At 32.8% G+C, this 27,919-nt stretch overlaps 1 protein-coding gene across 20 annotated transcripts in view; it reads right to left on the bottom strand.

Moving 5' to 3' along the window:
• LOC111049646 (MAP kinase-activating death domain protein) overlaps positions 1–27,919 on the bottom strand; it is a 79,367-nt gene that overhangs the window by 45,182 nt on the left and 6,266 nt on the right. For 18 of the 20 annotated variants that reach the window (XR_005570909.1, XM_039424638.1, XM_039424639.1 and 15 more), the window contains 17 exons: positions 19,053–19,381; positions 17,739–17,913; positions 16,930–17,086; positions 15,899–16,088; positions 13,849–14,006; positions 13,190–13,325; positions 12,462–12,620; positions 10,719–10,850; positions 10,025–10,095; positions 9,335–9,461; positions 8,782–8,802; positions 7,327–7,472; positions 5,623–5,812; positions 4,031–4,189; positions 2,780–2,987; positions 2,095–2,196; positions 1,543–1,733 (listed from right to left, as the gene is read on the bottom strand). Coding sequence is in view for 19 of the 20 variants with exons in the window: in XM_039424638.1 (XP_039280572.1) it covers positions 1,543–1,733; positions 2,095–2,196; positions 2,780–2,987; positions 4,031–4,189; positions 5,623–5,812; positions 7,327–7,472; positions 8,782–8,802; positions 9,335–9,461; positions 10,025–10,095; positions 10,719–10,850; positions 12,462–12,620; positions 13,190–13,325; positions 13,849–14,006; positions 15,899–16,088; positions 16,930–17,086; positions 17,739–17,913; positions 19,053–19,166 (2,436 nt within the window). In the remaining variant the exon portion in view is untranslated. The remainder of the gene's footprint in view (positions 1–1,542; positions 1,734–2,094; positions 2,197–2,779; positions 2,988–4,030; positions 4,190–5,622; positions 5,813–7,326; positions 7,473–8,781; positions 8,803–9,334; positions 9,462–10,024; positions 10,096–10,718; positions 10,851–12,461; positions 12,621–13,189; positions 13,326–13,848; positions 14,007–15,898; positions 16,089–16,929; positions 17,087–17,738; positions 17,914–19,052; positions 19,382–27,919) is intronic. The other 2 variants (XM_039424644.1, XM_039424653.1) reach the window with 1 other exon arrangement.

Genomic DNA, 27,919 nt, shown 5'->3' with positions numbered 1-27,919 from the left:
TTGAAATATAAAAAAATTGGGCTGAGAGGTATATATTTTTTGTGTTGAATCGTAACAATGTTTGTGTGATGCAGATAATGTTGTTTGATGATCAGGTAGGTACGTTTTTGTTATTAGAAATATGAAATTTCGCAAAATTATTGCAGTCTACTCAAGTTATTTGGTATAAGAAAGGGCTTAGCTTAATTGAATACACCTCAACTTAGACAGGTAGATGAGATGAGCTACAAAAGTATGTAAAAAAATTTTTTTGTTTGGTTGAGCTGTTATGGTGATTAAATTGGCAGTGGAAACTCAGACTACTCCTCGAATGGAACCTCCAGTTTGGACTGGAGCAAGATACGGTGCGTCATGTGTTAGATTTCTCCAGACCAGATCAGTGATTCAACTTAACACGTAGGAGCAGATTTAGGGCGTCATTGGTGATTTTTAAATATCATTATGTGTTACCTACGTGGGCTCTACTTCAGTAATCAGTTACAGTACCTACAAAAATCATTTCTTCTCAGAGGGGAGGGGAAAGGTTTAGGCGATAATTAATTCAACTCAGTCGCATAAAAATTTGAGAGGCAAGTTTAAAATGCTAGTGAGAAGTGTAGTAACATAGCAAAGTGTAAATACCGTGTAGGTAGGAATGTGAACTTGTAACACTAGTGTAGATCGTTCAGAGTATATAATAATGTGATATGAGTGAAAAAAATTAAAATCTAAAAATACATACATTATCTTAAAACAATACATCAATTAACTATATTTTACAGATTTTTGACAAACTTTGAAAACTTTGGCAGTTAAATATTATCTAAATTCAAACGATTCGAATTATATTCAGAAAATCTTCATTTTATTCATCATTCGCATAAAGAATGTTTTATTAAGACCATAAAAAGTTTGAGTAAATCACAGGTAAAAACAGTCCAGTCACAAGTAATGTTTTGGCATTATCAGGGTCACTCACTTAAACTATAGGCTAAGTCTCAACCACTGAATAGGTGTCAACGTTCTACTACGTTTTCTATTCTTCCATTAATATCTCACAGCAATCTGCCTTTGATTGCAATTGGATCCAGAATTTAACTCAAGTACCAAGCATTATGGATGATTGAGTTAAAATATTCCAATATCTATTTGTATATCCCCAATAACTTCTATCACTATGAATTCACGAGTTTATCAACAAATCTGTCACTCCCATTCAAGTTCATTCTCATGGTACTTCCGTGTACCTACTATACCGGCATTAGACAACTAAATTGAAAGGTAATCACGGTGTTCAGCTGCTTTGCATCTATCTAAGTGCAAAATCTAGACGCATTTTAAATATACACAAGCCTACTGTGTGTATGGCATAAGATGAAGCATTTAGGATGTATTTCAATTAATAATTATTATTGAAAACTATTAAATAGGCTACAAAGCACATGTTTTATTTCAGATCATTTAGCTCACACAACTGCTGAAAATCCAGTGAAGATAATACTTTGTACATGAAATAGGTGAAAAAGTGACAAAATGGCTGGATTTGGATGACAGCATACTCACCATGGCTTCGGGTCTGAGTTCCTGTGGACTGTCACTATCACTGGACGAGGATGAGACCGGGGAGTGGGGGGGACTGACAGGGCTGAGCTCCTTGTCACCAGGCACTTGTAATGATAGCGGAGGGTGGTACACCCCGTGAACATCTACGGTAGTATTCAAACCCACAGGTCCCGTATCAGGCGTCGAAAAATCTGCAAGATCACATATGTTCAATAACAAAGAATAAAGAAATAGAAATTGAGTATGGTTTCAAATAATGTAGATAAGTTTATTTTTGTTGATATTAAGTAAACATTTTTATAAGGAACAATTTACTGGAATTCAAAAGTGAAATTTGAAAGTAAAAAATAATATTAAATTTGAATTATTTGTGAACTGTATTTAATAAAACTGCACGTAATATTACAACGTGTACTTTCGGCAAACGTTTTTACAATACAGATGTTCTTCAGTAAGTACCTACGATTGGTAGTTAGGAAAATATATTTTTCCGTGGTTATCAAAGACAATTAACAAAAAATAATGCAAAAATAATTGAAAAATTGAACTCACTTGGAGATAAGTCCGACGAAGGCATTTCAGACACGAAATCACTGAGAGATGAATAGGACGAACTTGTACTGTCAGCTCCTTCTGAATCAGAACCACTTTCGTCTGAAATAGGAATAGAAACAATATTTCAAACTGTTAAAATGTTTTCTATTACTATACCAATGAAATAATAATCCATTTTTATCGCTTGTTGAATAACAAAATTATTGTCCGAATGAATTCAATGCCTCAAATTCATTCACCTGGAATTCTAGGTTAAATGCATTTATCAACAATGAAAATAGTTGAAACGATTAAAACAAAGAGGTCAAGGTATGTTTTTACACTGTTGAAATATGATTTACAATAATAAATCTCAAGAAATGATCAAAAAATTATGTATATTCAAAGATCTGTATATATTTTTTTATTCAATCAAAAATGTTGTAAACTTGATGTTACAATAGCTGATAGCCTAGTAGCAATCGTCAATGAAATTATATTCTATGATTTCACAAGACAACATAATTACACAAGCCACATTTAGATAATATTATTTTAACAGTAATATTTGTTAATTGTTATCACTTAACATGATCAAATCATATCACTGATAGGAATATGCTATTATCCTGATGCCTGATGCCGCACTCTCTGACAAGATCGGTCTGAAGCTGAGACAAATGTCCAATAATTATGAGCATACCTGTAGGCTGTTCCTGTTGAGGCAAATGTTTGAGAGCGCCAGCCAAGGACGAAGTATCATCCCAAACAGAGAAATTGATAGGCTCCAAAGTATGAGAGAACCACTTGGCCTTGTCGCCAATCTGCTGGGGGTCGTAAACGCCGTTGTGAACTCTAAGGAATGCCTCATTACTTGGAGTCAGCGACCATTCAGCTAGAAATTCTACCGCCTGGAAAAACAGGAATATCAACAGGTGATTATCGACTTCAATTCAAAACTTTATTAAAGTTAATGTGAACCAGCAATCATCTAATCGAAATGAAATCATTAAGAATTATCAGTCAATAAAACCATATTATCGTCAGCAGTGGATGGACAACAACAATATCAAATCAAATCAAATAAATGTTATTCATTCATTCATTCATAGACACAATATATCATTCTCAACTTATTATGAATGATTAAGAAAGGATCAAAAGGTTTGAAGCCAAAAACTATTGCTTTCCCAAGTTTTGATAGAAATATAATTTTGATATGAATTATCTAGTTATAGTGTGAAAAAACAATTGGCTTTGTCAAGTACTAAACATAATTCAATCTTGTGTACTCCCATGCTTGGACACTGATTATATTGATTGAATTTATAAGACACCAATTCAATCAAATGGTTTTAACTATGTTTGAAATAAAATCCAATTTTCTACGAATATAAAACACATTAAGAGATGTCAAGTAAAGCTTAGCACAACATTAGTTGCAGAATAGTAATTTCGAATACCTTCTCTTCAAGTATGAATGAATAAATCTGTTAATTATGAACTCGCAACTGAGATATTATGATATTATTATTAAACGAAAATCCAAATTAAATGCTGTAAAAGAGTAATTTCCATCTGAGATTTTATGTTCTAATAGTTTTCATAAATTATAATAACGGTGATAGCAGTAAAAAGTCCAGCTGAAATACGAAGAGTGAATCCATCATACCTTGAAATAGCCTGAAAATATCTTGAGATATTACATTGAAATATGACTTGGAAAGAGGATACTGAAGGGATCCGCCCAAAACTGCGTGTGTGATGTTAAAACATTAAAAATCTGATTTAAATAAATAAACAAAACCAAGTATTATGAGATTTACTTGAAACTGTCAGCATTGTTTGAATATTGGGCATTAGCATTAGCATTAGCATTGAGCATTAATGTAATATGGAGCGAATGTTGACAGCTTGAAGGGAATGTCAATATAAATGTGAAAATTCGACTTACCTGTGTCCTGGCGAATTTGTTGAGGAAAGCTGAAGCTCTGGGTCGTGACCTGAGGAAGCTGTTGATTTGAAGAGCGACAACAGGTCGTGGATATAATCTCAAAGTACGTGTGTGCTCAGTGAAGTTGGCCAAAAGATTATTCGAGTTGAAAAACCTCACCTGAAAACAAACAAGAGATTATTTTCAAAATCACGGAATTTGAATAGAATATCAATATAGGGAACAGGATAGTTAATAAGATAGAGAATAAAATGTGACTGGTAGAACTATTGAAATAGTGATCCAATTCCTTAAATTCATGGTGAAAATTTACAAAGCAAGTGAACTTCAGGTACTTGCTGTATTAGAACTTTATATTATGTGTAATTCAGGAAACAATTAAAAAATGAAAGGATGTTTTTTAATTTATTTCCTTTCACATGAAATTTCTTATCTTGTAATATAAGCATGTTTTCTGTAGGATTGAGGACTTATCTACATGCATTCTCGAGATTTGATTTATTCAAGAAATCTTTGTTCAATCATTCCTCTCGGTGCTTGAGTACTAGAATACTTTGTTTATATAAGCTCAACACAGTAAAATCAAAAATCTTACTGAAATCAACAGAAATTAGAAACATCCAGATGAAACCAGCTTATAATTTTCAATCAAGTTTTGGAAGATTTTTATATCTTTTCGACATTAATGAGTTAGAGAATGGTTCCAGTTCATTCATTTAGGAGGTGATAAATTAGAATTTTGATAAATAAAAAATTTTCAGTCATTCCAGCAACTAAAGCTGCGTTCACACCAAAGTTATTAACAAAATGTTAATAACTTAATCCTTAAAGATTCTATTAGAGTGAACGGAACTTGGCAAGCACATATGTTCATCATGTGTATGATAAGTTATGTTCAATCTAATAGAATCTATAAGGATTAAGTAATTAACATTTTGTTAATAACTTTGGTGTAAACGCTGCTTAAGAAAACTGATTGACTGGTAATGAATTTTCTAGGATCGCTAGCATATACATTAATTCAAAATATTCGTACGTATAAATACTAGTGTATAAACAAACTTATGCTCTCCTGACCAAACACATCACATACAATTTTGTTTTCTTTTGCTGAGGGAGATGCCCACAAGCTCTAGGCTTGTGCGTGGGTAATGAGGCGGATGTTAGAGAGAGATGACCTTCAGTTTTAGGTGGGTCCGAACCACCGGGAAGCGATTTTACAACTCATGAACCATATTCAGAAGAGTTGGTTCATGCGGTCATCCTTTATTTCCAACGGGAGTAGCAGGCGCATGATTCTTAACATATGTAAGCGATAGCTCATCAGCGCGACCACTGAGTCAAACCGCTTCCCGAATTGGAAATATAAAATGCATATATGTAGGTATTTCAATTTCAATTCAATTTATTTTTACACACACACATACAAGTTTGATACAGAGATTAACAAAAAGAATATATGCAAACAACAACAACAGACTAATGTCTGTTTCATATAGTATATTTATCAGTAGTATATATTATTTCAACATTGTAGTTTTAAATAATGTATAATATTATCTTATTTAGTCTGTTAGAGATAGGCAACATACCATTGCAACCCGAGTGGCAATATCAACAGAGTCGACGTCGTTGCCGTAAATGAACGGATTGAAGGCGGGCGACGAACTCGACTGAGGCTGGTAGGATTGCAGGTGCTGTGGAGGGGGGAAGTTCTGCGGGTGTGGGGGGTATTGACTGGCCGCATCTTCGGCTGACCGTTGCAAGCAGGGTGATCCGTAACTGCAAATTAATTCAAATCAAATTTATTTGCAGTATTGAAGGTAATGTTTTGATATCAATTTTTAATAAAACTACTCGAAGTTGTCACAACGTCTGAAAATCGATAGACTAGTTTTGGTTAAAAGTAATCAATCACTAAAGCTGAGGAATTGATAATATTATAATGATTAAAAAAGGCATTATAATGCAGTACCATTAGCAATCTCTATTACAGTACAGTATCTCTATTACCGTAGCTTTGCCTCCGTGACTTTGAAACAAAAGGTAGGCAAGGTATGGTTCACGGGGTAATAGGCCCGCCGCAAAGTAGACCCACGCTAATCCACGAAAAGCAGCCCACGCCGTGGGATGTTTTATAAACCATTGCTAGGCTTCTCTAGACATCTGTGTAATACATGCAATGAATAATCCACTTGTCAGCTGATTGATTATGAATAATTCTACAAAGTATCCCACGGCGTGGGTTGCTTTTCGTGGATTAACGTGGGTCTACTTCGCGGCGGGCCATATTCACGGCTTTCCAAAAACATCATGTTTCAGAGACCCTAGATCCCTAGATGGAGGAATCTCCCTACAGAGTTTCCTTGGAGGAAGCTCCCTACACATAGAAATTCTTCTTGAATGAGAGAGTTGCAACCAAGGTACTTAGAATAATGTAACTGTATTTTAGGTACATTGGTTGCAACCTATCACCAACAATGGATACATCATGTTGAAAGAATGTCAGCTGATAGGCTGTAACTCCAAAAAGGTCCTCGTGTATCTTTTCCGATGCAACACGTTGCTTTTGAGAAGATGCAAGAGAGCATCTTTTGTTTATGGAAAGATACATTTTCAAAAATGTTCGATGTTTTTGTTTGGGTAGTATTGTAGTCTAGTGGCCCTCCGCCGATAGGCAAAGCTACAAGACCCGGACTGTAAACTGAGATTGATATTAGTGACTACTTCGAGTAATTCTATTCAAATTGAAATTAACGAAGAACAGAGCAACATAATGTGTCATGTACGATAAAACGTTCTGTAACGAATTGAAGATTAATAAACAAATCAATTCAACCAGTTTACTTATAAAACAAAACTTCAAACTTACAATAAAATTAAAATTTAATCCATTTTACAAACCACTTGTAACATAATTGCTATTTAACGTTCATGGACTGTACAGATTATCATCATATAAATTAAAATACTAAACAAAGTGAGTGAAAAGCCACTTGTAACACGATTGCTACGACATAAGTCCTACTCTACAACAATCACTTTAAATTAATTGGAATTCGGTACTAGACCAACAAACATGTTTTCTACTTCATAATATAATGAATTATTTCTCATTATTGCAAGAGGAAAGCACTTTAATCAATGTATTGAAATACTAGACAGTCACACTACATGGCTTTTATTGATAAAGTAGATAGTAATTAAATTTATGAAAGGTACTAATAATAGGGTCGAAATGTTTTTGACGTTATGAAAGAGCACTCAGACTACTGAATCATGAGCTTTCTACTGACCCTAAATTAGTTTGCTGGTATGGCGGCGATGGGTAAACACTTTCTCTCCTCAATTTGGAGCCAAGCTCTCTCGGAGTAGTTGTCACCGTTCCGGAAGATTGCTGTCCACCCATCGGCTGACTAGGAGCTGACAGACTGTTCAAGGCCTGTAATCAATAGATATCAATTGAAGAGCTAAATCAAAATATTAGAATCGTAGTTAGAATAGAGAATTCAATAGAGATACAGTAACAACATAAATTATGCAATAATAGTGATTTACATGTTTCAATATTATACAGTACAATTCTCAGTGGGGAATGAAGTATCACATTTTGTTACCGTCAAAATCATACTTTATCCATTACTACTCCCAAGGCAAAAAATATTTCAAGTAGTTTATTCAATGATTGAAATCAACTGAATCAGATGATAAAGTTTTCATAAGAAGTAAACTTTTGTACAGAAATAATACAATATTATCAAGTAATATTTACGTGGGAAAAATTTCCAAATTTTTTGTGAATTTCTTTGGGGGTTTTTGATATTGTGATTACAGAGCTAGACTCAGAAACCAAGAGACTTTGAATCGCAATTTTATTCTCACTAATCGAAGATCACAAACAAAAAGGTTATACTTGCAAAAATGTTAATTCAAAACCCTTTACTGGCTAGAATCAAAACACTCGACTGAAAACTCTCCAAATTTCCGGTTTACCAAAAATTGGTAAATTCTTTGAAAAACTGTAACTTTTGAAACCCATGAAAGACAGAAAAATGATTCAAATGATGTCCTCTCCGTATTAAAGTTATTTTATACCGTAAAAGTACACACCACACTTGTAAAATTACTAATCTAAATACAAGACAAGATTATAGAAATTGAAAGCCTGAGAATTCAACTAGCAAGCCATAAAAAATATATATACAAGCGCTTTCGATTTTATTAGAATTATTTATATCTATTCATAGACAGGATGAAAATGGAATATTATAATATTACAACAATTGAATACATCCCATTCAAGTTGAAAAAAAACAAGGGATTAATAGAATAATTGTAAAACTATATTATTAACACAACAATTTCTTCAATTACAATATTTTGTAGATCAATCCAACTTTAATTAGGTACAGCTTTTCATAAATTGTGGCATAAATCCAAAAAAGGCAACTAATATTCATGTGAACAGCTTGAAAATAACTACATTTAACCTCAAGAGAGGTTGAATTTTCAAGAGATTGAAGAGATTGTCATCAATCATCTAGCTAGCCTATACCGACTCAACCTTAATCTACAAAAATAGACAATCAAATAAAAATAAGAAGTTGAAAAGTTGAATGAAATACTATTTACATAGTAGCATTATACCATGCAAACAGGTGTGAAACAATCAGCAATAGAAGAAAGCTATTTTTATTGTTTGCGAAAGTTTTGAATAGTGAATTGGCCCAAAATAACCACGTTAATCGTACCTGACTACCTTGCTGCATCGCCTGGTGTTCCAGAATAAAAAATAAAATACTGTGAGATAGTGTATATGGAATATTATGTTCTAAAATAGTGTTGATAGGTACTATGTTAGTGAGTCAATATTATATCAAATATTAGTACTCATACATGTTTTTAACATCAAAATTCATTCGTCAAAATTCAAATACAATATAATTATCCATAACTCGCAAATAGATTTCGTTGAGCTTTACTTATACGATATGCAACATCATAGATATTAATCATCATTACGTTTTAGTCCCCGGTTCTTTTAAAACATTTTATCACTACAGTCGGCACGCCACCAGAAAGTCCCTGGTTTGATTTGGATAGCCTGCAATCCGGGGGACTTTATCATGGTGTGCAGATTTTATCCAATAGTCAATTTAATCAAACAGTCAATAAAACCTACCTATTCAACATTCAATTGAATTCTATGATGCACCGTAATATTATTTAAGGTATTCCAGTACTGTATTACCAATAGTCACATACTAAAAAATTCCTTTAGAGCAAACTGAAATGGAAAATTACCTGTCTGAGGACATTTTTCAAGACTGTTCCTTCTGGTTCAGGAAGAGGCGGCAAATCTTCTTGGAATCCAGTAGGGGGAGTTATCCTATTAGAGTCCAAGTCAACCAGCCATATATCATCTGGTAACCTGAAAATTTATAAATACAACATTGTTTATTATAAAATTAGTTAGGGTCCTACCAGAATTATAGAAATAATGATTTTATAAACTTTTCATTTCTTATCTGTTTGGAATGAAAAATACTCGAGTGGTTCAATTCAGCGTAAATGAGAGAGTTGGTGACTTGAGAGGGAATCTTAACCTGATAACCACATTAACAATCGATGTCTAAACACTAGCTTGGGTTGATAAACATAATTATTGAGGGTAGAAAATGAACATTATAATAATCTTGTTAGAGCTGAATCATGTTAAACCAGAGAAATGTGAAATGTTTATGCTAACTTTGAATGATTATAAGAAATTATTGTTGATTATTGAGAAAAATAAAATGACTACTAATTCTTTTTCTCAATATCTTTCACCAAACAAGTTGGGATCCACCAACATTCCATCTTGAAAAACTTGAGAGTAATGAACTAAAATCTTCTATAATGCATAAAATGTCATGATAATCACAAGTAAAGGGTCGCTACAATAGTCTTCATGATTGAATTTAAAAGTGCTTGGAGTATGATAGTTCATCTCACCTGAAATTTTTCTTCAGAGACAAGAAACTTGCAGGAATACCAATGACAAATGGTGTAGGCGCCAACAGCAGCTGGAAGAAATTTTAAAAGAAATAAAGATTATTAAAAAATTGTCTTTATGATTCTATAAATTTAAATATAAATATATTATATTAAACTATAAAGTAGCTCGAGTCAAAAATTATTAGATTGTCACCAGACAATTTTGCTTCTTTATTGACTTGAATTCATCAAACGGTCATGCGAACATTTCACAAGGATAGCATAGACTTACTTTCCATTTTTAGGCTCGGTTGCACAAAGCCGAAGGCTTCTCAGATTGGGTCTCGTGGAATTTAATCGGTATTGAAAGTTAACAGACTTTTGTGCGATCAAGTGTAAGAAGTTTAAAAACGAAGAAAACTTTATGTTCAATCTGTATTTTTTTTTATATAACCTATTACTTCCACGATAATTGATTGGTGAATGAATTGTAGTTTGTATCTTTTCAGAAAATATCTAAGATTGTCACCTCTAGCGTGATTGACTTGATCATTACCACTTGCTTAAAAAGTTATAGTCTCAAGTAAAATGCACTTTACATTCACACTGTCATCTAAAATATAATTTGCCATTTGTGGCTTGCAAAAAATTATCATCACATAATACGACCTAAATGTTTTTCTAAAAGACAAATACTGAATCAGAAACTAACCTGTTCTGCACAGCTCATACAGGTGGGCAGTAGAGGGATGACTGGAAACATGTATTCCAGGGGATAGATCAAAGTTACAAAAGCCATCACCGACATTGAAAGGGCGTTGTAGTCTTTCGATTGCAGTAAAACCTGAAAACATATCGTAATTAATAACAAAAAATAAGTGGAGGAGTTTAAATAAAACTGATAATGAAATTTAGAGATTATGAACTTTTTATAATATTACTGTTCAAATCTAGTGATTTACAAATTACGGTACATCACTATTTCAAGATACAGACAGACTTTTTAAAGTCAGTATGAATTGAGCTCAAGCAACATATTATACAGAGTACGGTACACTTTGACTACCGTACAGTATTTATTTGACTACCGTAATGTATTTACAGTTGTTCATATGGCAACATTATTAAACATTACTATTAATTACGGATAAGCATAATCAATATGGAAGTCAAGAAGAAATGAATTATCAGAAAAAATACAACATTTTACAAATATAACATTTTACTTGAAAAGCTTCCAACAAAATCTTTAAACTACAAGTACTATAATTTGCACCATAGAATTTATCGTTTGTTATTTCGAATCATTGATGAGCAGTTTTAGAACAATTAAGGTAATACATATTATATTGAAAAATTTATGAAGACGTAAAACGTTGACGTAAACGGTATTATCCATCAATTTCCCATCAATGGATGTTATAGCGCATCACGAGTCTTTGAATTACACTTTTTAACCAAAATTTAAATTAGACTATTAGGCTACTAACTACATGGTACAGGTAAAACTACTATTATTAACTGAAGTGGACTATTACTAACTACGTTTTTTTGAAATATTTTGTTCATGTTTTAGAAAAGAACATTATGATCACCCTAACACATTTTGCTATAGTGGGGTATCATAATTAGGACTGAGTTTATTATTAGCATCCTCTTTTGATGTGTATTAAAAGATTATGCAAATGTATTTGTAAATAAACTCTTCTCAAATATAAAGAAAAATAAAAATCTTAGTACCCTTTTTGAATTATTTAAAATCATCAAATTCGGTGCACACATAAAAAAGTTTTTGAATGTCAAAATTTGAGGCTAGATTTTTATTTATATAGATAGTGAAATTCACGTTATAAAGTCAGTGGAAATGATAGAGTTGCCAAGTATCATAATTCCACCGCCTTCTAGATAATAATTCAAAAAGGGTATTGAGATTTTTATTTTTATTTATATTTATATTACAAGTAGCCCTATACAGAAAAGAGATAAACTCTTCTTGTTGAAATTAATTGGCAATCAGAGAAATTATTATAAATTATTATTATAAAATGATTGTATATAATTATGACTTACATTCCAGTGTACCAAGATACCGACATCCTCTGTACCATGGCTATTGTGAGCATTCTTATTAATAAAAAGACTAAGAAACTGTCAAAAACCACAGAAATCTATGGTAAAACCGCAAAATCTATCAGAAATCTGTGGTTTTTGACAATTTCTGTCTTTTTATTTAATATGAATAATTGCCACAATATCAACTTCTCAACTACACAAAAATTGAAATGGCATTCTTCTTTGATAACCTGAGTTTTGTTGGTGAAAACAATATTTTAATATCAAGACATCAATAGAGTCTGTTGAATTATCTATTACTCTTTGATTTTTGATTTAGCAGATGGCAGTTGATTATTTGGAAAAAACCTAATCTACAGCAATATTGACGGAAGCAACTCACCTTATTTTCGAGTATAATCAGTGTGAGGACCCTGAGACAAGTATCGACACCCAACAACTCGAGAGGCAGGTGGAGTGGGAAGTCGACCAACGTGAAGCGCGTGTGATCAGGGAGGGCGAATGTCAACAGCGGATGAATGCCTTTCGACAGCACTTCCACCTGAACAACAACCAACAACACATTTGTAACATTCAAAATGAAACTATAGCACATCCCATCCAATGCGCATGGTTACTTTGAAAGTAGGCTAAGATAGAACAGACTAATGCATCCATACAGCTTTAAGAACATTTGAGTTTACTGTCTTGCTTGATAAATTCAATTCTGCATTACGTTTTGACAGTCACAGAAGGTGACTGTCACTTCGACGTTCTTGAAAAGAGTATTTCTCAATAATTTTTTGTTCTTACATGCATAGTACGACTTCTGAATAATAAACTTTATTCTATAATTGATTTGTAATAAGTGAGCAATTGATTCAGTTTAGAATTATGATATTCTGCATTCTACTTTAACAAAATTATCAATAGATCTGTGAGTTATTAATTTATTGATATGAATCAATTAAATTCCAGATTAATTTGCAATAACAGTATAGTTGGATTGTCAATATTCCTTCCCAAGTTGACGCACAATGGTTTTTCTCAGAATCCATAATTTTATAACTAAATTTCAATCAAGTATTAATTTTCACGATAATTGAGGAAGATTTCTAATGAATAACTTACTTCAACTCTAGTTTTTCCAGGCACAGGGACAGGTGCGCTGAGCAGGCGCAGAATCCACGTCTCTATTTCTCGAACATCATGGATCACGATTGAAGGCGTGCCTTCAAATATTCTACCAGTAAGAACATTCCATACACTGCAACAACATTACAAATAACATCTTCACTTGTTATAAGTTTTCATCGAGATATAAGTAGATCCTTTCTTACCTGAAGATAAAGAGAAAGAGGTATCCTCTCTCAGGTTTCATTCTATGATTGTCAAAACTAATTCAATAAAAGATTTTTCAGGCTTTTAAAACATCTCAATTCAATATGAATTATTTTTTTCACGCCTATAACTTTCATAAATCATGAAATGTGCATTTATGAAAAATGATAAAATAAACAATCAATAATGGCATTTTACAAAAATTGTAGTATTGTAATAATAAATCAATGGTAGGCTACTAATAGCATGAATTAGTAATAGTAGTAAACAACGATTTCAGTATAAAATTTCTGTAAATTATGTCTCTTTTTATATCAACATACAATATACAATAATTTATTTATTCCTCAATAGGCTATAAGCCGGAAAAATCTAAAATTCCCATTAAAATATATTTTTTTGAAATTTGAATAAAATTGAACGTTTTCTTGATAAGAGATAATGATCACCTGTTTATTTGTCTGGAAGCCCCAACTCTCCGCGGCGAAGAGTTTTCATTACAAGCATCTATTAATCGCTTCAATATAAATAGGCATTCTCTAAAAATCGAGAAGAAAGGATGGTGAGTTAGTAGGCACAATGAGGTTAGTGAATGATTCCGCACCCTCTGTAACAAATCATATAAATTTATTATTACTTGAATAAATCCAACTGTCAAATAACCCTACCTATACAGTATTTTAGGAAGTAGGTGTACCAACAGTCAGATCCGTTTCATATTAGTAGGTCAGTAATGATTATTTATTTATTTATTACATTGTGTGTACAGATACCTTACTATAATTGAATTGATTTTAGAATTGTAAGTTTTTACATAAGTTTGTTACAAAAAAAAAGAATTTAGGCTATATTGGGGTTTATTGATACCAATTGTAATTTACTGAATATTAGGTTAATAATTATTAATCAAGTACAGTAGAACTGTTTTAATTTTGAAGGATGTATGAATAAAATAGAAAAAATCTAATAAATAATTTTGTAATATTTTATACATCCTTGTTAGCCTATAAGCAAATCAATAAAGAAGCAGCGCTTTGCACTGCAAGTCTAGTAAATAAATCGTTGAGCTATTAAAATTTAATATTGTATTATTTTCACAATGAATCTCTAAAATTGAAGAAATCAATTGAACGATCAATGGCTATCCACAATCCATTTATGAGATAATAACACTTATAATATTTATTTATTTATTCATGGTGACAACAGGTAAAAACCCATTTTGACCACTCCACCCTCCTTCACACAATACTATATCGAGTCTCAATATTATTAATAATCAGGAAATAGGTGTACCAACAGTCAGATCCGTTTCATATTAGTAGGTAAGTAATGATTATTTATTTATTACATGGTGTACAGATACCTTACTATAATTGAATTGATCTTAGAATTGATCGAGTATGAGCTTCAAAGTAACTTTATGGTGGTTCGAAACCTATCAAAATGCGTAGTTCCAATCACACCTCCTGATACCAAGCCTGCTGTTGTGGACTAAAGATAATAGTTGGATTATGTGTGAATTTCCATTATTATTTTCCACTATCAATATTCAAAAACACTTTTGAAGTGAAGACAATCACTTTTTAGCAGTGATGATGATTCGAATAAACAGGACGTTTCAACGTTTCGAAGATGGCCAACAACAGGTCGAAAAGTAGTCACTGCTAAAAAATGGGTGCCTCCACTTCAAAAGTGTTTTTAATAGTTGAATTTTATAGGTTGATCTATTTTTATTTGGGATATTTAATAGGTTTCTATTGAAATATCTAGTACAAGTGATCTTAATGAGAAGAAAAAAGGTTTGACAGGTTGAACTATAGTGAGGTCCACTTTATAATGGCAGTGGATAAAGATAGGAGAATAGCGATGCCGATTCTCTGAATCAATTAATTATATTTCTACACTGTCAAAAACATAATTGGCATCGTTGTGAACCTAGAAAAGGATAGTACCACCGGCTTTGTCGAATGATAGACAAGTATAGCAAAACCAAAGTTGATCAAATACTGTCATTATAACGTGGACCTCACTATAGAACCATACGTGAGGTCCACGTTATAATGGCAGTGTTTGATTAGCAATGGTATTGCTATCCTTGTCTATCATTCAACAAAGCGGATAGCGCTATCTCTTTCTCGCTTTGCTCTGTTGCCAGATCGTCTTTTAACAATGTAGAATTAATAATTAATCAACAAAATATTTCATCTTATTATGAAAATTCATTATGGAATTATTGAAAAATATAATTTCTTGTTTAATGAAATATAATTGATTATTTAAAACGAGAATGAACAGTTAATATTACATCAATAAACCTGTATCAGCTAACGTCTATAGAAGGCATTGACAAGACATAGGATCGGCAACGTTGTTCTCCTATCTTTCTCCACTGCTATTTTAACGTGGACCTCACTATAGGATTGGACTAGCCTATCTATTGAACTTTGCATGTGAGCAAGAAAATGATTATTTGAAAAAAGTTGACTTGTTATTAACCTGTCTCTTGCGACTGGCACGCGGCGAAGGGGAGTGCGAGCCGCCACTCTCCGAGTCGTTGGTGGGGAGCGTGGTGGGGTGGGGGGCGAGGCGGGTGTTGTGCGCAGGCGCGCGATGCGAGCTCTCCGAATCCCGGCGACTCGGACAGTCGCGGTCAGAGTCACTCGGCGCCACCGTACTCCGGTAGTCACTACAAAACAAACACATTATTATTACATATAACACATCATTATTTCAACAAATATCACATATTTCTTCACAATTCATTATATTATTGAATATTTATAGTAATAATATTTCGTGACCTGGCTGGCTCAGGTCTGGTGTCAGAGTTTTCAGGTTGCACCTGATCAATTTCAGGGCCTCTAAGCAAAGGAAAAAATTATTTACAATAATGATGTAGAGTACACAGATTTTCGTCTCTTTTGCAAAACAAATCAAATTTTCACTGGAAACGCCGATTTGAATTTATTTATATTCAAGTAAACTCTCAGCTTTGAAGAATGCAATTTAGACTAAAGTTTCATTTAGACTAATTAAATTGTAAACTTAACTCTCTCTGAGTAGCAAAAACCTGTATATACATGTGATAATTTGAGCCAAAACAAGTTTCCTTTTGATTGTACACTGTAACTTTCTCTATAGGAAAAAAAAACTTTTTTTCATGACATAATTTTTGAATTATGCAATGATTTTTTTCTATACCGCGATTTGATTAGTCAGCAACCTTTTAAATTATATAATGGTGAACAGGAAAGTAATTGTGGGATAATAACAGAGTTCATAAACCGCGATTTGATTAGTCTCCAACCTTTCAAATTATGTAACGTCAAACGGGGGAGTTATTGTGGAATGGTAACATAGTTCATACATATGATTGGAGTTATTGTGTGCATGTATGAACAGAGTTCATACATATTTATGATGGGAAAATTTGTATATATGTGTATCCGGGGACTAAAGGGAAACTTTTTCTCCCTGTAGGAAAAAGTCACACGAGCGATGGCTGTAGAATAGAATAGAATGATTACCTGGAGAAGGCAGAGTCCGAGCTTTTCTCCATGCTCTTTCTCCAGGATTCTCTGCGGAAATGCCTGTCACGCCTGTCCCTTGCCGAGTGAGCACTTGCGGCGCCAGGCCTCTCCAATGGCCGGTAGAAGTTGACACAAATTCCATAGCGACTTTTTCCTGCAAACAAAAAGTCAAAGATATCAATTAGATTTCAAAGCTGATGACAATCATTTGAATGCTTTGCAGAAACTAGAATGCTATTAAATCAATAGGAAAAAACAAATTATAATCTGAGACATTATGTTTATGAAACAGTATTATTCAATAAATATCAAGTGAGAAAAACAAATTTAGAATCTGAGACATTATGTTTATAAAACAGTATTATTCAAGCGAGGAGCATTCTTATTCCCAGGGTTCAAGACGGGTATTGAAGGACAAATTTCAAATTCTCGACTCAGGTTCAAAAGCATGGTTACTATGTTCAAAAAAATGAAAGTATAGCAGTAGAGAGTAAAAGTGTTTTGTAGTTGAGTATACTCTGAATTGTTTTGGTAACTTTGGAAGTTCCAATAACAGTACTGAAATTTTTATTCAGAATTACATTTACAATATTATTATTATTTTGTTTTATTAATCACATTTTCTATTTTTTGACATTACATTTCTCAACTGGATAGCAAAAATTAATGTCTATTAGTATAAATTACAGACTGAAATAAACGTAGTAGCGAAGATTTAATCGATAGCTGTTTCAAATGCTTCAATCTAAAATGTGATTTGGAAACCAGCAATAAGATTCGCAATATTATCATATGTCTAGACTCACCAGAATCCTTTTCAGTCAAGGTGAAAACAAACGATGTCGCCTCCCTGAGAGCGGTTCGTCTGGGACCAACAGAGATGCATCCTTCTGGTTGACAGAAGTATACCATATCAAGTGGAAGAGGAAAGTCTTTATGATCTTCGGCTGGGTAACGTCTTAATAGTTCTGGCAATAATACCTGTTCAAAATAGAGCTCAAATAAGTATCATGTAAAACTAATATTTTGTTCAGAGATGAGTAATAATAGATTTTGAGTCCAGCAATCGAAAACACATGAAGTGGACGAAGTGTGTGAGGTTTTTTCAAAGAAAATACATTTGAAGCGCATTTATAAGATTATATTTTAACAAGTTGGATTCACATCAATCAGTATGTAGTTACAATGTTGATACATATGTAGCAAAATAACTCAAAACTATAGAGTACTAATAAATATTAATGAATCAACAAAAACTACTGATGTTTAAAAATATAATATATTTTGTTTCAAGGATTTAAAATTTTGGGTTTCGTATTACTAGAGACCTACTGCATAAGTATTCTGAATCAAAATATCTGAAGAAATCTAGCTCTAAGGATATTCGAAAATATCAGCTACCCGGAAAATTAATGGACTTTGTCCAAACTATTGCATGAATGATTCCTTCCCTCAAAATAATTTCCTTGTTAATTAACATTTTCAGCTTGTTATTATTCAAAAAATAATTTTACTTTCATAAATAACTCAACTGTATATTGGATGGATTCAAATATCTAAACATTATCATTCAAAGAAATAAAAAAAATTCTCAAGTTGCTCAGTCAGCTCAGAATATACAGCATCTTGACAGCTCAAGTGAAATAATTTAAATTTAATATTCATGTTTTATGGTAGCTCTAAAGCTATTACATATCTTCGCAGTCAATCTTCTTTTTTAACTACCAAATAATCCATTTCTTTACATTTAATTGGTTCTCATGAATATTACTTCGTCAAGATAATAAGAAATTGTATCTATTTCTTTTCAGCATGGGTTTTTGAATTGAATCTAAAAATTAATTTACTTTTCCTCAGCTATGAAACATGGCCTGGAAATAATAGCTCATAATACCGTTTGTATCAAATAACGTTGCATCAAATATTGCACAACATTAAAATTGGTAGTTTTATGAGAGAGATGCTAAAGTGGTCTACATGCATTCAGCTCACTGAATCTAGCATCTTATTATTAGACTGATGACTGACTGCAAATGGAGAATGCATTGTACACCATGTACAATGTACTTTAATTGTATCACAACAATGTTATGAAATGTGATGTAATTTGAATGTATTACCTGTCTGGCAGTGGAGGCACTGTTAGCCGATTGAGATGAAGGTGAGCGTGCTCCAACGATTGCCAAATAGTCAACAAGCCTTGGACAAAGGAACTTTTTCTGGATATCGCACATGTTTACAACAAAGATCACCGAAAATAAACAAAATTAACTGTAACTTATCGCAATTGTATTGTCTATAATAGCACATTAGGGCACAACTTGCATGTGCCACATGTTGAAAATTATGTAACGTGTGACTGCACTTGGCAAACTGGTCTGGCTGGCAATCTTCTGGTCTGTTGTTCAAAGGCCATCCTCTCTCCAACCATCTTCAATCTGTCATGTATCTGAAACGATGCAAAGATACATGTCATCATTTTCACGGAGAAACAAATGTGAATCTTGAAGTCAAAATGACATATAAAGATATGAAAAACATCAGTAATGAATCGAGTTGCAAATCCTGAAATATGAATTTTCCAAAATGGGATTTGCTGTTTTTTTTAAGAACTTTGGCATTACCTTGACGAATGATTTGATCTTGATAGTCGTCATTAATTGATCTATTCTACTTTATTTATTAATTGGTAAGCTATTCATCTTATTAAGGCTGTTTAGTACACCTTTTTATTTTTATTTAAATTGTTTAATCTTTTTCAATATAATTGTTAAGATCATTATAAGAGTGACAAAAATTGGCAACTGAAATTTTTAAGTGGTCTAATTATCGAGTTATGGGTTGTTGAAGTGCTAACTTTACAGATTCCGTTTTCTTTCCAGATCATAAACGGTTTTGACTATATTATTAAAACTTCTCTTGAAAATTAAAAAAATGTATCTTTCCAAACTAAACCATTTCATTCCCCATATATCGTTCATAAATAAAAAAGTAAAATCTTTTGTAAATTCGATAACTTGTATATTTTGGCATTAATCGCGGAAAAACAAATATTAGAACAAAGCCAATGATATACTGAATGTATTAAAAAAACTCCAATGGAAAATTCGAAACCGCTTCTGATCTGGACAGAAAACGGAGTTTAGCACTTCAACAACCCATAACTCGCTTATTAGACCACTTAAAAATTTCACTCACTCTTATAATGATCTTAACAATTATATTGAAAAAGATTATCCAATTCAAATAAAAATAAAAAGGTGTATCGAACAGCCTTAAATCATCGGGTATTGAGCACACAGCTAATAGAATAAAGAACGTGGTGAATAGATCGTTTTGGAATTGAATCGTTTGGAAAGAGTAGGTCTCAAAAATCAACCCACAAATGTTTAATCATAATTAAATATTACTTCGAGGAAACTAGGGTTTGTGATCAATTTGAATGACGTCTAAATTTTATCCATGGAATTCAAATTTTAGAACGACAATCTTTAAGCTTTCAACTTGGAGTTTTAGTAATTGTTTCAAGATTTCTTCCCTTTCTTATCTTTTCTACTCCTTCACAAAAGGTTCAATATCCATCGTTGATGAATGATCAAAAGTGGACGAGTTCAGTTCCTTGCACAACTTGGGCTTTAGTTGTGATGGGGGGGGGGAAGCTAAGAGTAATAAGGTTGTAATTGCCACACAAACACTCGACCATTACAATTGCTCATGCTCCAATCATATTACACTGCAAATGACAACTGCAGTTCTGAAGCGTTTGTGTGTTAAGCACATAAAATAAATTGTTTCAGAAGCATGTACCGTATTGTGAAAAGCTTTTAAAAAACAATAGCTTAGTTTCCTGCTGTCTCTCCCAGGGATGTAATGAGAGCGATAAATAGGCCACGAAAAACAGTCCCTGACGCAAACACACTCACCACACATTGGGGGATGGCGTTTTGGTGGGGATCGCGAAAGTGATGACCTTATTTCCCAGACTCCCTGGATCAATAAGCCTGTAGGCGCCCCCCCTCTCTCACCCCCACCCCACTACCAGAGCCTCAACACAATACAGGCTCTCAAATGGCTAAGCCACAAGAGGAGACGTCATACAGCCCTCCTAACCAACGCTCCCCACAGATTTCATCTCAGTCTGTCTTATCAAATTAGGTGCAATTCTCATCTTTCATTCCCGCTATTCTATGTCATTAAGGGCACAGTACCACCCTAATCTAATGTTCAACAACACAGCTAGGTGCAACAAAAAAGAGTTTTTCGGCTATTACATTGAACTATCTAAGCCCCTAAAATTCTTGTCACCAAGATATGAATTGCGCCAGTACAAGATCAGGTAGATTCTTATTAGGTTATAATCAGGACCTCCTAAATATAGGTTATATAGGGGGAGATCCTGGTTTTCTCATGTAGGTTTATTTCTAAAATCACTTCACTCATATGGGTTACTTCATTCAAATTAATAAAACCAATATAAAACTTGTAGTACCCTTTTATTAAAACATTTTTAAACTTTAAAACATTTTAACTATAAAATCAATTAATAAAAATATTTTTCTACTAATTTTAAGTTAAAATGTTTTAATAAAAGATTACTTCAAGTTTTATATTGTTTTTATTAAGTTTATTTCTGTATCTTTAATAATGCATGATCTTCAAGTAGAAGAGATTGATAGATTCTTTAATCACAATTCACTTACTCTTTACATTTACTAATACTTATTGAATAAACTAATAAGATGCCCGTAGAACGTATTATATAGGTCCTAAGTTAAATTGTAAATATTGGTTTCTCATTTGATTTATAGTGAGAGTATGGATTTTGAATAGATCCTTTAGTTCTTTAATAAGTCTGGATTTATCTCATTTGATATCGTGTTAAAAGAGATTTCGATTTCATTAGTATTTTTGAATAGAAATAATGCAGATTAATTAAAAATTTGACGATTATGAAGAGTTAGCACACTGAAATTAATTTAGATTGAATTGAAACAAAGGAACATTTTTGCGATAGGAGAAAAGAATTTATATTGTGAAAAAGTCTAATCAAATATTAATAAGGATGTACATGAAAAAAACTGGAGCATGCATGATAATCTTGTTTTGATATTGTACAGAGCTAAGCACTAAATGCCAACGCTTTGATCCATTTTTAATTTATGCACTCGTATTTTGACATGTCTCTAACTGTTAAGCAGCAGTACATCTGTAGGTTTAGAACCTGTAAGATGATTGAAAATAACATAATATATTATTAACGATGGGAATAAGTGATGTGAGCCAAATTGGAACATTTAATTTTATAACTAGTTGAAATAATTTTCGTACATTGCTCAAAGAAGTGCTCGAATCCAATATGGGCTAGTTGATTTTGTTTAATATCCAGAGTCCCCCAAAAAAGGATCCCACTCTCATCACCGTGTCACATAAGCAAAAACAAATAAAACTTGCTCTGAGAGGAAACTGAAACTTCCTACAGTTTTCTCTTAATTCGCCATTATAATATTGATTCAATAAGTGATTCGTGAATCGGACAACATTTTCAACTAATAAAAATTGTTAGGCTTCACGTGAGATTTGCGAATAAATTAATGAATTTGGAAAACACAGTGTTGTATCATAATGATAGGCTAGTACCTTGACTCAACAATCGCTACGAAAATTGAAAATTTCATTTATGATTATTTTATTTACTATCATGCATAATGAATGTTACTTTTTTATTTTTTTAGCACTGCAGCCCAATATGAGCTTTGGCCGCCTCCACTACAGCTCTCCACGCTTCTCGGTCCTCTGTCATTCGTCTCCATCCCATGTTTTGGAAATTGTCTCTCACTTCATCCTCCCACCTCATTCTCGATCTTCCTCTCTTCCTTCTTGAATGCAGCCTCTCTTTTAATATTATTCTAGGCATTCTGTTCTCATTCATATTACATTCTACAAATATGTCCAAACCACCTAAGCCACTGTGCCTTTATAAATTTTCCAATTTTCGGTCTTTTATCGAGATCTGAGTTGGTTCTTCTACTCCACTCCTCTTCTTCTTCAAGTGAACCATAAATCTTTCTTAGAATTTACCTCATTTCAAAAACGCCTACATGGTTTTTGTCTTCTCCTGTTTACATCCATGATTCACAGCCGTGAGTTCACAGTCGAATTGGGCTTTCACATATATTTCAAGTTTTGTATTTCTACATAAATGAGCCTGTTGTTGAAAGTTTCAAGTGACTAAAGTATGCTCTATTTGCAGCTAATAATCTCCTTTATGCTGTAACTCATCTTGTTTTCGTTATTCAATTCAACCCCCATGTAACTTAAGTTCCTTACACCTTCAACGATTTTCTGAACAATTCTGAGATTATGTGGAACTCTTCTTGCTTGACTCCTTGATATTTTTTTCATATACCTAGTTTTACTTTCATTTAATATCAACCCAATCTTTTCTGCCTCTCTCTCTCTCTGACTCTTCATACTGACTTTAAAAAAACATCTTTTGGAACAAATGACTGAAACTGTCCGGCCCTAGAACGATCACATGACAACCATCCCCCACCCATCCCACAAATACAAACCTTTAAACCTGTTATAGAACGAATTGTATATATATATTATATAAACTCATGTTATTTCAATTATCCACTGCATACTGATGTATATTACTGAAAGTTGATTACCCTGATCTACTTTCAGCCTACTTCATTTTATTAATCAATTATTTGATCTTATCTACCTATATAATTATTTTACTTTATCAATTTTCTGTTTTTTCCTCTTAAATATTCATATTGATTAAAACTTTCATAATATTTCCATTAATAAATAAATCCTTAGTTTAAATAATGAAATTAACGTTTTGGTAGAGAGTTAGTGGGGAGGATATTTCTAATATTCTTTCCGAAGAATGGACATTGATATGTCCAAAGCTCCGCCAATTTATGTAGATGCATAACAATATAATTATTATCTGTTATTATATTACAAATTGCTTTTTCATATCATATACAGTTCAATAATTATTTTCTTAGTCTATATAATGTAAATTCATCTATAATTTTGCTGTATTGTAAGCTATTGTATATAAGTGTATAAGACAGTATATATTGTAATCTACATAAATAAAGTACTCAATCAATCAATCTCTCTCTCTCTCTCTCTCTCTCTCTCTCTCTCTCTCTCTCTCTATCTATCTATCTCTCTAGCAACAAATACCTCTCAGGACATCTTTCCTTCTTGCAAATCGTCTATATCGTGCTATATCGTCTGCATATGCACATACCTGATACACTCTACTGATACTACTGGGCATGTTAATGACTTGCTATTTATGTGAGAAATCGATCCATTTTTATAATCTAATTTCATTCTGTCTTCTTCTACAGTATTAAGTGGTACGTTTCCAGTACTGAAGGTCCCTGAGACTGACACTTGTGTCGATTATTCAGCGTGTATAAATATTATAAGAGTATATTTACCTCACTACTATTGTAGCATGGAATTGGTTCTACACTATATTAACAGCAGCGTTACAATAGTTATACTTACTCACTTATCCTGGCGCTACAGCCCGATGTGGGCTTTGGCCTCCCCCACAATCTGCCTCCAAGCGTCTCTGTCTGTTGCCTTTCGCCTCTCCAACCTCTTACTCCCATCGCTCTCAAGTATCTCTCCACATCCTGCATCCATCGAACCCTCGTTCTCCCTCTTTTTCTTACAGCTTCTTATATAGAATTCCTTTTTGCATTCGTTCATCGGCCATTCTTTCAACATGTCCAAGCCACCCTATTCTTCTTGCCTTGACGAACCGGAGAATATTTCTACCTTGCAGGATGGCTTCTATTTCGGCATTCTTTCTTATTCTCCATGCAATATTTTCATGTACTTAATCGTACGTAGATCCTCCTAACCAGCTTTCTCTCAAACACCAGTAACGCTTTTCAGTCTTCTTGCAGGATCGTCCATGCTTCACATCCATATGTGACAACTGGTCTTATGAGCGTTCTGTAAATCTTCATTTTTGTGTTTCTACTCGTTACAATAGTTATGCAAATTCCGTATGCTTTGTTTTCTAGTGGAAACCGAGTTGAAGTTTGGAAAATACATGGTCTTTTCAATCCCTTCCCATTACCGATACATACTTCTGCGGATTATGTTATAATTCTTAAAATAGCCAAGTTTAAAATCAAGTTCTATGTTTTAGAAATGTAGAACTATACTTCTACAGTGCTGAATTGTGAAAAGCATTTGTTAATTCAGTTCAATAGACTAAACTAGAGACTATAATACAATATCAAGTCCTCCATCAAATGTTTAACTAAAAACATTACCTAAAAACCTTTAGGTGCCATACCGTACGGTACAAAAGATGATTACTAGTAATTTTTCAGTCTCCCATTCACAAAAATAACAAAGCATTGTTAATAGGCCTACTAGGATTAAGCTACTTACAATAATAAATAGCTTAGAGTTTTTATTTGCATCCTAATTGTGGATTCATTGTTTTAACAAATAAATATAAACGACTTTATGAAGTTGCTGGGTTTCCAAAAATAATAACCATCATAAAATACGGTAACTCATTGATATTTATTCAGAGGTTGCGGCAGATGTTTTTAGCTCATACTTTTAGTTGTGGGGAGACTCGGATCGGAAAGTTGATAAAGAAGATAAGTACCGTACGCAAGATTAAGTCAACTTGGCTTAGTCTAGTCTCACAACAGATATGAGGTAGGTACAATAATATCAAGTGCTAGTGTGATAATGGCCTTGAAATAATCAATGATCTAGACACGGGTGTTCATTTACTGTTCAAATTATAATTACATCAATAATTGACCGTGCATATTGTGTTTGTAGTTACAAGTTTCATTATCATTGTTTGAGAGAGAGACAGAGAGATATAGATAGAAATGCCTATTGTTTTGCATTTTTACAACATTAAAAGAGATGTGAGCGAAGTTGAGACAATAAGAGCCCCCTTCACTTAACCCACAATGTAATTATTGGATAAAATAATAATAAATTATAATATACGGTACCTTAATCATAAAACATTTTACAATGCAAAACTAAATGAGAGAGAGAGAGAGAGAGAGAATATAAGTTATATCCTACAAATCTTTCTTTCTACATTTTTAGCAGCTTAAAGCAAGTTGAAATAAATAGCTTGAAATAGATTTGTGATCATAAATAAAAAAGCATCGCGTGCTCATTGATCAAAAAGGTTTTTATTAAAATGTATGCATAAATTTCTAAATCCTATTTGAAAAGTTACTAATAAATCAAGTAAGAACAAGGTGGAAATCAATATTTATATTGAAGGACCACAAAAGCTTTCACAATACACAGATTGAATAGAATACACAAAGTTAATATACATAATATATAGTCATTGCGATAAAATAGGATACACTAAATAAATATTAGTCCCTACAGTGTCGGTACTGCAGAATCAAAAAATTGAACGATAAGCTCAAAAAGTTGAAAGCTAAATTTTATTATAGTAAGGCAGAAATTTTCTTTCTCGTATCATTGAATCATAAGTTAGATAATCAATATTACTTCATGCGGGACATAACTAATTTCAAGTGAAATTGACTTCCGACAGGATAATGCAGTAAGAGTTATGTAATTAACAAAGTTGTTGCCTTTGTTTCTACTTGTGAACTTTGAATGAACGTTTGAGATGAATTGACAGAAGCTCGAAATTAGAAGTTGCTAATTAATTTATTAAGTTACGAATACTGCGCAACAAAAAGTACTTTCATGCTTCATTAGTGAACAAGGGAAGTTTCAAATCTCAGATTAAACTTACAACTTCTGAGCGGCAATTTATGAAGCGATTTTCCGGTTAAAAGAGTTATTAATATCTATGTAATCAGCAAATATAGAGCAGCATCATAAAGTTTTAGCATGGAAGGTACTATGGTTTTCCTCAATTCTTATTCTCTGGTTGTAGTGATGGAAAATTTAGAATTAGCTACTGACTGATTTGGAGTTGTTTCATCACTTTCCAAATAGGATATACAATTGAAATAAATTACTGATATTTGTTTCTGAACGACGTTCTGATTCTATAAAATGAATTATTTGTGATTTATTTACTCAAAACGGGTGACAAACTCGTTCATCCATTGGGAATAAACACAAAAAGGCGATATAGATGAGGAAAATGCTGACATTTCTATGCCTGGTATCACTAAGCTCGGTCAAGACATTTGAACATGGCCAAATCAGGAACGGTTACAACGAGCGCAGTAGAGTGATTTATATGGCGATAGCTACAATCGATAAAATTCTAGTGCACACTTGTAAATCGTACCCGGGTTGACCATGTTCAAATGTTTTGACCGAGCTTGGTGTAACCGGGCATTAAAGTTGTATTCGGAAACTTTAGAATTATGTATATCAAAAGAATATTGTGAATTTCAACAGTGTAACAGGGTTTGAGAGATCCGTATTATTACTACACTTGGTAAAAGTGTAGACCTAAAATCATTATTGCCTCACTCTTCTCCAATACCGCAACTTAACCTGTCATATTAAAAAATATTATATTTGTTTTCTTATACTGAATTACATTTTCATTATCATTTCATCTTCTCTTCTGATTGATCTTTCACTAATAGAAATTTTCATGATTTTAGAAATTGATATGAAAAATTAGTGGAAACAACTAGTAATTTCTACATGAACTGGATGGATCAATAGTTCACTCTCGACTCAAAATAACACATTCTTATAACAATTTCAATAATATTATTAACTGGACTGTATTTACAAGACTGATCTAATCCCTACAACAGTTTATGACAACTGTATGAGACAGGACTGGCAAACACATAACCCCTCCCCCAAACAATGAATTTAAGAACATCAATTATTGAACTTGAACGTACTTTGACAGCACTTATCGTGCTCTATATATTAAAATTTTCATTATCCATTCTTGAATTAGCCAATTATCTTACTAGCAAACTCGGTCAGCACA

Source organism: Nilaparvata lugens, chromosome 3, assembly GCF_014356525.2.
Source record: "Nilaparvata lugens isolate BPH chromosome 3, ASM1435652v1, whole genome shotgun sequence".
In the NCBI taxonomy this organism is placed as follows: domain Eukaryota; kingdom Metazoa; phylum Arthropoda; class Insecta; order Hemiptera; family Delphacidae; genus Nilaparvata; species Nilaparvata lugens.
Note: the sequence above shows the minus strand (reverse complement) of the source record. Positions and strands in the feature narration are given on the sequence as shown.